We start from the raw sequence: 16211 nt of genomic DNA, 5'->3' as shown, positions 1-16211 counted from the left end.
ATAAAATAATATAATTAAAAAGAAGGTTCTAAGCGACTAAATGCATCAGTTATATTTATACTTAAAGTCTAAATGATCACCCCATTTTACTTTTAACTATGTGTACTTATACCATACGACGAAGAAAACTTATCGATTTTATATTAATATTTCATAAAATGGCCAAGACGGTCCGGAAATAGATTGCTTTGTGAGATCATAAATAAAATAGTATCATGTTGCAAATAGTTCGATTGGTTTAATTAAACCTTCTGTTATTAATTCACGTGAGAGTGTTCTGATTAGCATAGAAAGAACACATGGAACTAGAGGCAATGACTTTGTGACTGGGTTACGCCTATCGCGTGGCCCAATTATTATCGGTATCCAAGGCTAAATTTCTTCTTAAATATGTCATTACGGAAGATGACCTTAATTAATAAGGCTCGCTTAAAACAATTATTAACGGGTTTGGCAAAGAAATGTTTGGGATGAAATCAAATATTCAAAAATGTTAAAACATAGAATTGAGGTCGAGCAAATGATGGTTTAATTATTCCATTATATAATTAAAACAACAGTTTTATAATTTAACTGAATTTTTAACCGTAGGTAAATGACTTAAGATTCATCGTGTTGCAATATTTGCGGACAATCGCAAGGGAAGTTTTTACTTATTTCTCATTGTATCTGAACCTAAGGAGCTTTTTATCATAATGTAAGAGGACATATTCGCAACAAGCAGTTAATAATTATCAAGCGCACGAATCGATATGAGTCGCCATGGAGGGGAATCCAAGACGTGGGGACCGAGGGGGCCGCGATAGCGGTGCGGGGTGCCGAGGACGCCGCGGTAGCGCGCAAGTCGCCGCCCGTATCGACCGGCCCGGATGTGCATTGCAATGCCGCCGGAGAGATCAGCCGACCCACCTACTCGCGGAACTCTACGACCGCGTTCGCATCGAATACTATGCGGTACAGCGGACACCGCTAGCTTCTGAGACTCGCCCTCGTTGCCTGTCGCGCGACTTTTGTTTATGTCTAGATATCGCGAGCTAGTTTCTCGCTTGCCCTTTTGCCTATTATCGCGTTCGAACGTTTAAATGCAGAGAGTTTGATTGTTCCACCACCGGCCCTGGGCGCGGCGACCGGCGTAGGCGATCGACGTAGACATGATAGAGGTTGTCCTATTTGAGTATTTACGCTGTTGCTTGTTTGTGTTTCAAGTAGCTTATATGTATTTTTTTTTGTATTTAATTATTTGCCTCATGCATTTTCAATTACATAATTATTAAATAAAAAAAAATCGAAATTAACCACTACCGTTCTAAATAATTTGTACCTTCCTTTTATTTTCCTTAAAATCCTTAATATTTATGTAAATGTAATGTATGTATAATAATTAATATTAGTTATGCAATATCTTCACACATGTGTATTTACTTTATTGACTGAAGTTAATAAGTCGAAACGTTTATAAATACGTTAGGTCTCCACACTAAATTCCGTAATAGTACGCACGATTAGCCTTAGAATAACGCGCAATTACAATTTAACCTGGGCTATTAATATCTGCGGTAAGGCGACCTATTTTGCATGTACATTTTTAATTGTTGTTAATATTTCAATCGATAAGAGTTAGCTAATAAGTATTAAATGATCAGTCATTTAAGAAGAAAGGTATAAACTTCCTAATATACCTAAAACTAACCTTCCTTCCGTAGATTTTTCATGAGATTTGCGTAACGTAATAAATATTTTATTACATTGAATTCAAAGAGGATGAAAGAAAGTATCTTAATGCCTATAGAGAGGTTTTTCTAACAAAATGTTAGCCCATTTCGATATTTCCATTGAACCTTGAAAATTAGTAAATAATTAATGGTCTTGAACAGTCTTCTAACGTGATCGTATGTAGTCAACACGCCGCGCCCCGCCCTTCTACTAGAATATCACATCTTGTCTTTCTCGAAAATATATAAGTTAGCATATATTATACGCACTGACCGTTGAAATGAAACACACATGGTTGAAATCAAAGTAAAAAAATAAGCTTATATTTTGCCGAACGAATGCTATATTTTTATATATGACACTAATTACGCGGAAAGAGCATGACCGGTTTGGAACTGTTGTATTGTTTTGAAGTAACTCCCCCATACATTTTTGATATATAACACAGTTATCGAGAAATACGGAATGAAACATCCTTAATAACTTGACAAAACAATTTTGAATTGGACCTTATTAATTATAATTTTACAAATGCAGCTTGCATTAACGATAGGGCTGCTCTCTGACATTCGCTCAAAAAAAATAAGAGATGTTACAATTATTTGATGAACCCTAACTGTAAACAAAATTGATTATAATAAGTGCTTAATGTTTCATTCATAATTACTAACACCAATTAAAATATCCATACAATTTTAAAAGATGTAAAATATTGCATTATAAAAAAAAAGATTTTGTAAGTTTGCAAAATAATTTTAAGTGGTCACTATTATGATTACAAGTTATAATCTATATCATTGTTTCTTAACCTGTGGTCCGCGGACCCTTGGGGGTCCGCGAGTATAGGTATGGGGGTCCGTAGTCTCATCTATGGACCATTTAATAATAACAAATAAATGTAACTAAAAGTCTCTCGTAATCGCTACGCTTTTAGCATGGCGAACGTGCGCCAGCGACGGTGTCCGAGACTGAAGTGAAGTCCGAAATGTGCGTGCAGGCTATAACTCTCCCCGCACCGCCCGCGCCTGACACTAGCGCCGAGTAATCATTTGTGTTGTGTGCTTGCGCCTGCATTGTTTTGTTTTGTGTTGTGTTGCGTTGGAGACGTTACGTTACGTTTTTAAAGTGATTGTGACTATTTGTGACAATGAAACGCTGGTTAAAATCAAATGATTCCGCTTCAGACGAAGCAAATGAAAAATCTTCGACTTCAAAGGTTAAACGTCGAAAGTTTTGCAACGAATACTTAGCTTTCGGTTTCACAAGTACCAATTTAAACGGCGAAGAAAGACCTCAGTGCGTCATATGCTACGAAGTTTTGTCGAATGAGTCAATGAAACCGGCCAAACTCCGACGTCATTTAGAAACAAAACACCAAGATCTTCGTGAGAAATCTAAATCCTTTTTCCAAATTAAAGCTTCGGAATTAGAGCGAAGCAAAAAAACAATGATGAAGACTGCTACTGGGACCAATAACGAAAATGCTGTATTAGCGTCTTACCAAGTATCCTTGTTAGTTGCAAAAAGTGGTAAGCCTCACACCATCGCCGAAGAATTAATATTACCGTGCGCTAAAATTATGGTTTCTGCTATGTTGGGAGACAAAGCTTCCAAGGAATTGGACATAATATCGTTATCAAACAGTACAGTGAAGAGTAGAATTGATGAAATGTCAGGAAATGTTAAAGAGCAGTTGATTTTGAACGTTAAAGCGAGCCCATTTTATGCTTTGCAATTAGATGAGAGCACAGATATTAGCAATGATGCAAACTTGCTTGCATATGTTCGTTACGAACACAACGACGGTATAAATGAGGATTTATTATTCTGTATGCCTCTGCCTTCGCATACTACAGGTGAAGCTATTTTTGAAGTATTGAACAAATTTATGTCCACTCATGAAATACCGTGGGATAAATGTGTGGCGGTTAGTACCGATGGTGCTCGAGCTATGACCGGTACACGAATAGGACTTCAGGCGCGCGTAAAGAAGATGAATCCATCTATTGTCTGGCATCATTGCTGCATTCATAGAGAGGCATTAGCTGCTAAAAATATGCCAGAAAAATTAAAAACAGTGTTAGATGACATAGTGCAGGTAGTGAATTTTATTAAAGCGAGGCCTCTAAATTCCCGTATTTTCGGAATGATTTGTGAAGAAATGGGAAGCATTCACAAGCAGTTGTTATTGCATGCTGAAGTACGTTGGTTATCTCGTGGCAAAGTTGTGTCACGTGTTTTTGAGCTGAGAGATGAGATAAGAATATTCTTTTTGAAAAATTCTGTAGGCGGAGCTAATAAACATGCTGATAAATTTAATGACTTTGGATGGCTCTCAATGGCAGCATATTTAGCTGATATCTTTAATGCCCTTAACGAGCTGAACTTGGGTCTGCAAGGGAGAGATAACAACATCTTCCAAGTTGAAGATAAAATAGAAACGATGCTAAAAAAGATTGACCTTTGGACTAATCGTACAATTAAACAAAACTATAATCACTTTCCTACACTGGCAGCGTTTTTGGAATCCTCTGGTGAAGCAACGTTGTCAACACAAGTACAAGACGAAATGATTAAACACCTCCGCACGTTGAGGTCTTCGTTTCGGAATTATTTTCCAGTACCCGACAAAAATAAAACTTGGATAGTAGACCCTTTCAACACAGACGTTACTGATATCATTGGCTTGACAACGGTACAGGAAAATCAATTAATCGAAATATCCTGTGATTCAGCTTTGAAACGAACTTTCAAGGAATTCTCTTTGTCAAGTTTTTGGTTGAATGTAAAAAAAGATTATAAGGAAATATCAGAAGAAGCACTGAAACATTTGCTGCTTTTCTCAACCACATACCTCTGTGAAAAGGCATTCTCTGCTCTGGTATATACTAAAAATAAATACAGAAACAGATTGCATGTGGAATCCGATTTGAGATTACAACTTAATAGCAACATCAACCCAAACATCACTAACTTAGTTGCAAAAAAGCAGCACCAACCTTCACACTAACGTTTTTGTATAACTAAGTACTTTTCTTAATATATATATAGTAGATACTAAAATAAATGTTCAGAAAATTATTAATGTTTTTTTTTATTATTAAGGGGTCCTTGAAATTGTGCTTGATTGCCCAGGGGTCCGTGAACTGTAAAAGGTTAAGAAGCGCTGATCTATATATAATAGATATATAAAATAATAGATATTAGTCGCAATAATGAGTATATTAGTCAGTTGAGTGACTGTATAATTAATGTCATTTACTAAATGTAGTGACATTAATTGTACACTCACAACGTATGTAAGATATGTCTGACACAACTCCGTCGACATGATATTCAATTTCCTATTAACACCTTAATAGATATTTTAGAATGATCGCATTCCTACTTTTTATCAAATATTTTTAGATTGACATCTATGGGTATATTTAGTTAAATAAAAGGTGAAGTAAGTCTTAAGTTTAAATCATATGTATAAATTAAATAGTATAAAAACAACAAATTTACGTTTCGTGCCTGGGCTAATCTCAGTAATCTATAAAAGCTGAATGCTAATACTAAGTTATAAAAGAATATTAACTTAAAAACGAGCTAGAAAAAATATTACAATTTAAGAGGTAGTTTTTAATTAGTTTATGATAAAAATCCTAATCGGTAACATTCTTAGAACAATTACTATAATTATTTAATACGATGATATGATAAGCTTATAAATAATGTTATCGATCACTTATTATATTACATTACATACATTACATAAATTTGCATTTGTAATACATTTGCAATAGTCTCTGCTGCAGAAAATTGTTATTGAATTATGAATTACAAGAAACTTAATATTAAAAAGAATGATAGTTTGCGGGATATTTCAGAAGATTGAACTAACAAGTAACAACCTCATAATATGTGTTGTGACTGGCTTTAAAGCGCTAATTTTTAACTAGTGTTTAACACAGCTCATATCTTTTTGAATATGGAATCAAAAGAGAACCCAGTTATGATTGGTCTAAATATTTCAAAATAACTTCTCTTACATTTTGACCGATTACTATACATTATTTATTTTTATTTATTTAACATATTAAACAATTCATAAATGAAAATTAAGTATTTAAGTACAATATGTAAAACATACGATCTCATCGAGTAGGTATTCGTCTATTGCGAAAAGGTTCCATTAACAGCCTGAAAGCTTCTTGAAGGATACATTTTAGTATAATCTTAAAATATTTGGTTGTCTTTATATAAATTTTGGTATAGAATATTATTATCTATATTATATGAGTTTTGGAGCCAAAAATATCGTGCAGTACTGCATGTCAATTAACTCGGGATCTTGGCTTTCCGTTTCTTCGTTTGTCTATTCACTATAAATTTTGTAAAGAGTCTTGGCCATCGTTGGTGTATTACTAGGACGCACGCGCCACAAGTATATGAGATACACTGCCATACAATTGTAGCATTCTTGATGAGGATGACCGTCAATCTAGACCCTGTACCACTACCCTTAGCTGACTTTATTACTTTCAATAAAGTATAGTAGAAGGGAATTGGTAATGAGTGACATAACGACCAAAACCTAATGGCGTTGTGTTCAGCCTCGGTCTCTAATGCCTAATGCGAGGATCGATGCTTCTTCGACTCGTTGGCACCTACATGTGTGGTAGGTAATGCTACGTATGGTAACTTTTTTGGCTTTTTCCACTTTTCCAAAGGTTTCATTTTCCAGTGATTTTGTGCTCTTATCTAGCCATATTGATTAGTCGTGCCTGTGATTGCTAGATAACCATTCCATATTTTTTATGGGATGTGGAATGTGTTTTGTTTTTGGTCTCTGTAGAATACCATATTTCTGCTTTTGGGAGCAATTTATTCGCGACCAGCGTTTTTAAGCAGCTTCATTTCTTAAGAACGATGTGTGCTGAAACTAATAGTTAGTCGTATAACATACATATGTCCCACGTCAAACTTCTTCCCGATTGTGGAACGAGGTTTACTGTTTCAGAGGAGTGTTATTCTTAGTACCGTTTGATTAGGAATAATTTGCCTTGGTGATAAGAAACATCAGGGGATAGACATTCTATGAGTGAAGCTGCATGCCCTTTAGCCAGTTACCCAGGTCTCTTAGGGGGCCTGAAATTCTGGAGGTTAAATAAAAAGCTGCGGTGGAGTGGTGAAAAAGTGGCGGTGGTAAGGATTTATAAAAATCGGTTGTAATGTTCTGCACACATCAATCATCTTTGTGACTCCGTTTTTGAAATAGCTAAAAATAATCAAATTATTTCCGTACACCGATATAACAATATTTCAAGTGTATGTAATTTTTAAAACGTATGAAATTACTGATACTGTTTCAAACACACCACGTGTTGACAGTTGATTGATTTATATCAATAGTTAATTATTTGTCTAGCTGATCAGGAAAAGCCACTTAATAAGGTTAATTTTCGGTATTTATGATTATTTTTAAGTAACTTGACACTTACCGCGTAATTATTCTCCCAGAAAAAAAACCCCAAAGCTAGTCTCACAAATGTAACGTAAAGTAACAGCCTGTAAATTTCCTACTGCTGGGATATGGCCTCTTCTTCCATTAAGGAGAGCGTTTGGAACATATTTCACCATGCTGTGGCAGAATTTCTGTGAAATTAAACACATGCAGGTTTCCTCACGATATTTTCCTTTACTGCGAGATTAATTATAAACACAAATTAAACTTGCCTAGGTTTGAACCCGCAATCATCGGTTAAGATGCACGCGTTCTGACCACTGGGCCATCTCAACTCAGTCAAAGACACTGATTCTTGTTGGAACATTGTGTTTCAGGAAACATAAAAAAGATAACAGCTGAAGATCGATTCCAAGCTCCAGCTCAAGTGCGAGAAGAGTATGTCCACATGACACGGGCTGATGATACTGAATATTTCACGGCAAATAGTTTGGAATGTTGTTTGCTTTTTCTCAATAAGACATCACTCCTTAAAGAAAATGCTAAGGATTCGTTATTCGTCATCCCCAACAAGAGACAAATATTACGCAATATACCCAAAGAATTTAGACAACTGGAAAACAAGTGATCGGTTGTCAGTAGTATTCCTAAATTGTCGTTCCTCGTAAAAATATGTAAAAGCCGTTCTGGGTCACCTCACTGATCCAAACCTATAACAGTAATGCAGCCACGACATACGGCGCCCCGGGTTTTGTACCCTTAGTTAATACGGGCCCGCTGCTCAAGTAATCCATTTCTGTTACATTCGTAACTTTATAAATCATACAGTTACTCCTTTAGTTGCTGTAAATTTTGACAAAATTCGGATTACAAATTGTTGAAGACCAAGGAGGCCTTTGGCCTAAAACTATTAGGCGGACATTTGAAGGAGACAGTACACATAAATACTAAATAACTAATTCATTGTGTTTCTGTGACCATTTATTAAGATTAGAAACTATTATTTTACTACTGTACGCATCTGACAAGCAAGAGTCACTCATTTCAGAGTTTTTACTTTAATTATAGGTCTGTTTAAGTTTTGTTTAGAATACGAGCACTAATAATAATTTAAGCTTTTGTAAAAATAACATATTCTAAAGAAGGCAAACAGAAAAGTGCAATTTTAGTTATACTTGCTGTCGCCGTTTTATTTGCAGCCATCTCATATGTATTTTGAAGTCATCTCATATACATACGCTTTTGTGTTTTGGCAGCGTCGGTTCGAAAGCGCCTGGTCTGGCAATTTTCTCTCCGGGTATGTCGGCATATTAAGCTATATATAAATATTAATATGTAACATATAACTATATAGTATGTGTACGTTTTTATGTTTAAAATAAATGGATCATATGTTCCGTATGAAATGGATTAGTAGTTTTACGTAAAGCGGTAAAAAAACAAACAAAGTTATTTTACTCTTTAGAATAGTTGGTTTCATTTTATTCAGTTATTTAAGTGTTCAATAAATACCTATCTCTAGTGACAATATCAAATTTATTGTCTTGTAAGCCTAGAAGAGATTTATTGTAGAAAACATCCAAATTCAAAATTAGATAGGTAAGATAAATATGCATGTAAGTAAAATCTTATAGCAAAAGAGAAATAACATATAAAGCTATACATACACTCTGAAAAGAGAGTGTTAAAGATATGTATAAATATTATTAATAGTAGGTATAAATTTAGTAAATAGGATAATTCTATAATAACTTGATTTGAAGTCAGTCATTTGATTATACGGGTGAATTACTTTGTGATTTATATTAACCAACGAATGTCACTCATACACGTGAACACTTCGAAATTGCAGTCAAATCGAATTTTATGATAAATTAATAATATCATTGAAATACCAAAGTTGAATATTAAAACGAATTGATACGCGGATAATATTGTTACAACGCCCGTTAATGTTAATCAAACATCATCATTAATATCGTAATACAAATATCAATGGATCAAATGTAAACAATTATTTTACTAAATATAACATCTTTCATGAATTGTTTCGTTGTAATTCATTCATAAAGCAACTTTTTAATCGTAAAACGTAGTAACACAATTTATAAGTTAGTTACTCCAGCATAAAAGTTCGGTCAACAACAAATGTTTGAAGATCAACAAAGATGTTTATTTTGGTGTTTTCTTTATTTAGATTTTACAAAAAATCATATAGCGTTTGTATTATAATAATCATCAGTGTCAGTCTCATAGAATATTAATTGTCCAAGGCAATTCAATAATACTCCATAGCAGGCGGAACACTATGGGAGTATCTATTTCCGACGATGTTCGGTCATTGACTCGTATCCGGAACCAGAGACAAGTAATTAGATAAGTAGCAACTTGTTGTGAGTGATCTCGTAATTATGGCTGGGCGAACACTGCATTCAATTCGAGTGGAGATAGAATAGAGAGTTATCATTTAGTTGAATGCTTTTGTTTTTGATGAGTTGAGGAAACTAATATTTGAAATTGTAAACTTTATTGAGCGTTTTGAAGACTACCATTATATTATAAAGGGTTGGTATAAGAAACAGCTTAAAAGTAATTATTTATATCATTAATATTTTTACATTATAAAGCTTGTATGCAATTGCCCGTATTTTTTTACGTCAGATACCTTATTTATCAAAGGAAGGGTATATGGTCATGATTTAATAAATTCACAAAATTATTGTTACAAATTGAACGCGGGTAAAACAGTGTGACAAGTCTACTAAAATAATCTCCCCGATAAAAAATGCGCTTAAAGTAAAAAGTACCCTGACTATTTTCTGAAAATATTCTAGTTATAAATTTGTATCTTTCTAAATAACAAATTAAGTGTTGTTCATGCAAAGTTATAAAATACAACAATAAATCTTTAAGCGAAGCCAACGAAACAAAATTTTGAAGCGTAGTCCGTTTACAGGGAAGCAACATCTGGGGTTGTTGACGTCAAAAATATAAATTTTCTAGGAAACAGTTCTCTAGAAAGTTTTCTAGGAAGGTAATATTTAGACAACGAAAAGGATTTACATAATTAATGGCTTATTTTGTAAAGTGTTTAAGCTATCTAATATAAGTTATATACCTTGATAGAACAAATTAGTCACTGCGTATTTATATGTATTTCACCTTATTTTTTATGATCTCTTAAAATAAAAAAATCGAAAGTTAGTATGATTAACTCCTTTGCACCTCGACTGATTATCACGAAATATTTCTTGATATTATTTAAATTAATTTGATTACATTATAAAACAATTTTTATGATAAGTGCCTACATTATGAGTATTCATATTGGCATTATTACGTATAGTTATAACTAAAATAAAATAAAATATAAGAACATCAACATTCGACTTAAATTTTCCTTGAACCAGAAAAACTGCAAACAAACCAAATTCGAAGTGCAACTTTTTGCATGAACCGTTACCTGCAATTGCTTGCCAGAAAGAGGTGGTCTAAAGTCAACCTGTTCTCTGTGTTCTCAGATGAAAACCGCACGTGAAATCACACTGAGGCTGGAGAAATCGTTACCAACGTGGTATACTTTTTCTTTAATCAATGTCTAAAAGGATGATCTAAAACTAATACTAACTAATTACGATTTTTCATCATCAATCATGAATAATAATTGAATTATTATTATTATTTATTATACAACAACTGACAAGACCGCTTTAACACAGTGAGTAAGCTTAGCTTTGCCACAATGTTCCAATGTCATTGTTCTACCTCTGGGGTCCAGAGTTCGGATCCAAAAATACGGATGTCGAGGAATTACACCTGCATTTGAGCATACACTGTAATTAGTCCAGGTGGCTAAAAGTTGTGATAAGCCACCGTAGCCGATCTTGTTCAAGACATTACTACTATTTTATAGTAACTTATCAAAACAGACATTTATTTATAAATATATTTTAAACCTAAAACTTTTAATTTCGTTGCTAACGCCTATTCTATCTAGTTAAAGAGTAACAAAAATAAAATATATTTTTTTAAATTATTTTTTAGTGTTTTTGATTTTGTAATTAAATTTTAAACATTTCTATATCACATGTAGTGTTGAGATAAATCGCAATAGCAGCAATTTGTTATTATGCTTAATTTAGCGTCCTGAGTTAAGTCAGTTGGGTTCAATGGCACAAAATAAGGCGTAACCATCCGAAATTGCAAAAGACGTGCCGAAAGGGCTTGGTCCTGGAATGCACTGTAGCGTCCGCATTTATGAGAATTCTACATAAAAAATTGACCGCTCTTCCGAGAATAAGAGAAAGACCTTTTGGTTGTGGTAACATGATTGGCAAATTATTAAAAGTAAGTTTTAATAACCCTGTATCATTGGATTCTAACTAGTTATAAAAAATAATAAAAATATTGTAAATTATTCAAAATTCAGGTATAAATTAATAACAATAAACATGAAATAAAAATATTCTTTCGTAACTGTACTAAGAATTTTGAGTAAATCTCAGAATTTGCCATTCTCTACCAATCAGGCCCGATTATTTTCCTAGCTTGATAACTTATTATTAGTTTAAATAACATTAAAAAGTTAAGCGAGCCCTTTTGTGAATATAAAAAAATCATGTGATGACCGGCAGATGTGAATCATTGAATTTTGCAGTTTTTATAAGAATGTTTACAAAAAGAAAGCAATATATAAGTAAATATGATGTAATAGTAAACAATATCAAAGATTTACTAAAATAAATACATATAAATTTAATTTGTAAATATGTCGAAGAATCAAAAAAAATCTTTAGGATTTATTTATTTTTTTATCGTACGTGCTGGCGACGTCAGTTTGAGGTAGAGCAAATGGCAGCCAAAAAAGTGATTTTTCAGGAAGTTCAGAAAGAGATATATTACGAACGTAAACGATTAGACTTACATTTCGAATGTCATCATTTCTGATAACGAGCTGATGCCTAACTCTTCGTTGTATAGAAATTTCACCAAACACACAAGTGTTTAATAATGTCATAATAAAAACATAATTTTAAATAGAAAAGTTTTTATTTGTTTTTAAATAACGAAATTAAAATGAAAAACAATTTATTAAAACTAAATAATTTCTTAGTATAGCTGTCTCTTTAAAGTGTAAACACTAATCAAATTACCATAAGTATGGTAAAAAATCTAGAGAAGAATTTTTAATCCGAAAAATGATTAAATTAATTAATTACAAGAACAACATAAATGGTTCGAGCTTAAGGTTATTTAGAATAAGAAATGAAAATTGTTGTTGTTCTAGTATTCCTATTTTTATTATAATTGCATTATTTACATAAAAAACATTCAATGATCGGTAGAATACTGTGATAATCAGTAAGCCTGTCGATTATATAATAATGATACTTTTTACTTTAAAATATGAGAGTGTAAGCTCTAACTAATTACTTCAAAATCTTATAAATAAAATGTATACAACTAAGATTAATGGACTTATCCCCCCCTATGACTGATTGCCATGAGAATTGGCATGTAAAAACATTTTTAATGAATTACGTTTTATACTATCCGTTTTCTTGTAACTCGACGCTAGATGGCGCTAAAGCACATCTATCTTTTTTCGTTATCGATCTCCATGTCAATTGGTACAGCACTGCTAGCTTTTGCTAGTAAACTGTAAAATGTCTGTGAGCAATATTTTGAAATGTTTAAATTATGGAATAGAGAAAAAAAGAGATTTCCTTATTTATTTATTATATTATATTTATTTATGTATACGACAATTTTAATTAGAAATATCACTTTAAATAAATACACTGTTTAAATAACAAAACCTCAATATATCGAACAAAAAATGTTTTGTCTTGCTTTTGAAGACATCTATCACCCATACCGTCAACATATTATAGCAATAATTGCTATATTTGACAAGAAAATGACAAAATCATCTGAACCGCACCTGTAAGTGCACACAGACAGCAGACAAATTACATTGCGTGTTAACAAAACACACCACGTTTATTACCTTCAGTTAATGCCACCTTGAATAATGAATTAAGCGGGATTACTTAATTACCCAAATAACAATGAGAGTACTCCTTTCTACTAAGAGTAGGACTAGGGACCACTTCCATTATAAATAATTTATATTTGAAAATAAGTACGAGATATTTTCATAAAAGTATTTAACATAACAAGATAAAGGTGGTAGATTGTTTGGGTTATGTTGTACAAAAAATTTGTAAATTAATACGTAAATAATAATACGACCATATTTATTTGCTTTTATGGGCTGGAAACATTTACACGCCAAATATCACATCATTGGTCTATTTTTTGAAGTTGATGATTAACGCACACATTTGTTTTAAGCGCGTCACGATGGCTTTATCCTTTCCCCAATAACCAATAATTTAATTACAAGTATTTCCGCTCAGTCCCAATATATTTATTTAAATAAAATTTATTTATTATCATTCTATCTTCATCATTAATTGACAATTTGTCAATTAATGATGAAGATAATTAGGTACTTCATCATTAATTGACAATTTGTCAATTAATGATGAAGTACCTACTATTTTTGACGGTAGTATATCCAATATGTATAATTTATGATCCAAAAGAATGTATGTATTCTTCTAGATTTTTTTCTCAATCAGTTTCTTTTGCCTGGCCGTCTTTCTTTCGTCTGTTGCTTGTCTGCTTTAAACGTGACGACTGTAACGTCTGGTTCGCTAATTGTCCCATTTACAATGCCATGTTTTTTTACTTGCATCACTTCTCGGTATTTTTGACTTTTGACTGTCGATTATTACTTCTTCGATTTTGGTAGTTAGTTTTTCGGGAGTTTCAATACGAATTAGCCAGTCATCGTGATTTAAGCTCAGAAATTGATATTTACTTAATATTCAATAAATAGTTTTTGTCTATTCGTCTTTAGAACAGTAATGTATATTAAAGATATGTATATTACATTTCCAATAAATATATGCAATGAATATTAGTGTAATAACCATAACGTTATTTGAATAATGCTTCTTTTTAGGCTCTAGTATATAAATAATGCTTATTAGGAGTTTAATGATATTAGAAGATTATGTGCACTATGTGTTGCCTTGTAGAGGGGTCGAGTAAGATAATTCAGGTTAATACATATTCGATGACAACGAAGACGCAGCCATGTGCCGTTGCCGTTTAGTAGTCGAGAAGTGCGCGCGGCGGGCGGCGCGGGCGCGTTCTTTTTTGTCCCCCGCGGATTCCATTGCCCCATGTTCAACCTGTAAGTCCGGCAGTTTGCCGAGCGTTGACCGCGCGCCTTGCCACAAAGCGAAAAGCCGTTGGACAAGCTGCGGTGGACGCTTTCGATAGCTCCCGTAAACCATTTACAATTGCTCTTCTCTTAATTGTTACAAACTTACGGCTCACTTTGGTCATTCTCTATCTATTGATTACGTGTTAAACTTTCAAGTTAAAGTTATATTATGAATAACATTTTACTACTAATATTACGTAGCTAAAGAGTTTGTTTGGATGAAAGCATCAATCTCAGGAACTACTGGTCCGATTTGAAAAATTCTTTCAGTGTTAGGTAGTCCATTGATCGAGAATGGGTGGATCGAAATTATAGGCTCGTAGTAAATAAATGAAATAAATATTGCGTACGAGTGCATACACAACGAACCATTATTATTTTTGATTTTGCTTTTATTATATATTAAGATTAAGTATGAATTTGAAAAGTTTTGATCTGGATCAATGGAGTTCTATGCCTGTATATTATTATTTTTTTCATTTAAAAAAACATGATTAGGTATAAATATTAAAATTCAGATAAGTCAATGCGAACCAATATTTCGATTACCTCGAAATATTTATATGATAATTAATTTAATGTTTTTTTTTTAATATGTAAATATTGTCTATAAATCTATTTTCATCGAAATTATATTACGTTATAAGTTTGAAAATTAATAAGTAAATATTTAATTATGAAATTTGCGCGAAAAATAAACTTAATCATTGCCAAAAAATATTCAACAAAGTCTGAGTAGAAAACTTTTTCTATTACAATGAACAAAAGCAACGCCTGTTAAAAGGATTAAATAAAACTTTTTGAAGACCACAAACAACATAATAAGAATGTTAATCCATTCAAAACACAATATACAGTCGGTTGAAGTGATCGCAAATCTACTATAACGTGATTAATTAAAATCATACATACTTGTATAGACATTACGTAGGTACATACGAAGATAAGAAATAATTTCAGCGAATGGGTATTGCATTGTTTTTAAACAATGAATACAATTTATTAAATTTTGCTTTTATATAGATGGTAGAAATTGAAAGTGCCTTAAGATTGCTAAACTATTAGTATTTAGAAATAACTACGCATAATAAAAAAATTAAAAAACTATCTTAAAAAGCTATGTAAACAATAACGTTGAAGATCAATGGCACAATGTGTTTAATTGTATGTTTATAAAGTATAGTTTGTTTCACTTCTTATTCCGAAAACTACCACCATAAAAAAGAAAACGTGCATTTGTTAAGGAGATGATAAAAAATGATTGAACTCTTTTGTCTTTTAACTCCTTTGTATAATAAGTAATTGTAAAGCTTATATTATTATTATAATTTGTTATTATATTATATGTTATTATTGAGTTATTGATGTTCTTTACTTGTGTATATACTTACCTACTAGACGATATATACTAGACTATATAGATTTGGTTGGTGGCAAAGGGGTGATAATTTATTAGACAACGAAAAACATAGATGTCGGGATCTTCAACTCATACCTTATTTAATTTTATATATTACTTGATTTTTGGAATGTATTAACCTTTTTGACGACCTCCATGGTCGAGTGGTATGTACACCGGTTTTCTTGGAGATCTCGGGGTCGATTCCCGGCCGAGTCGATGTAGATTACCATTAGTTTTCTATGTTGTCTTGGGTCTGGGTGTTTGTGGTACCGTCGTTACTTCTGATTTCCATAACACAAGTGCTTTAGCTACTTACATTGGGATCAGAGTAATGTATGTGATGTTGT

At 32.6% G+C, this 16211-nt stretch overlaps 1 protein-coding gene across 1 annotated transcript; it reads left to right on the top strand.

Moving 5' to 3' along the window:
* The first annotated feature begins 2860 nt into the window (after nucleotides 1–2860).
* Nucleotides 2861–4723, top strand: LOC124543447 (zinc finger BED domain-containing protein 5-like). The gene has a single exon (XM_047121676.1). The coding sequence runs from the start codon at nucleotides 2861–2863 to the stop codon at nucleotides 4721–4723; it is 1863 nt and encodes a 620-aa protein (XP_046977632.1).
* The last annotated feature ends 11488 nt before the right edge of the window (nucleotides 4724–16211 follow it).

This window comes from Vanessa cardui, chromosome Z (assembly GCF_905220365.1).
Source record: "Vanessa cardui chromosome Z, ilVanCard2.1, whole genome shotgun sequence".
Taxonomy (NCBI): Eukaryota; Metazoa; Arthropoda; class Insecta; order Lepidoptera; family Nymphalidae; genus Vanessa; species Vanessa cardui.
Note: the sequence above shows the minus strand (reverse complement) of the source record. Positions and strands in the feature narration are given on the sequence as shown.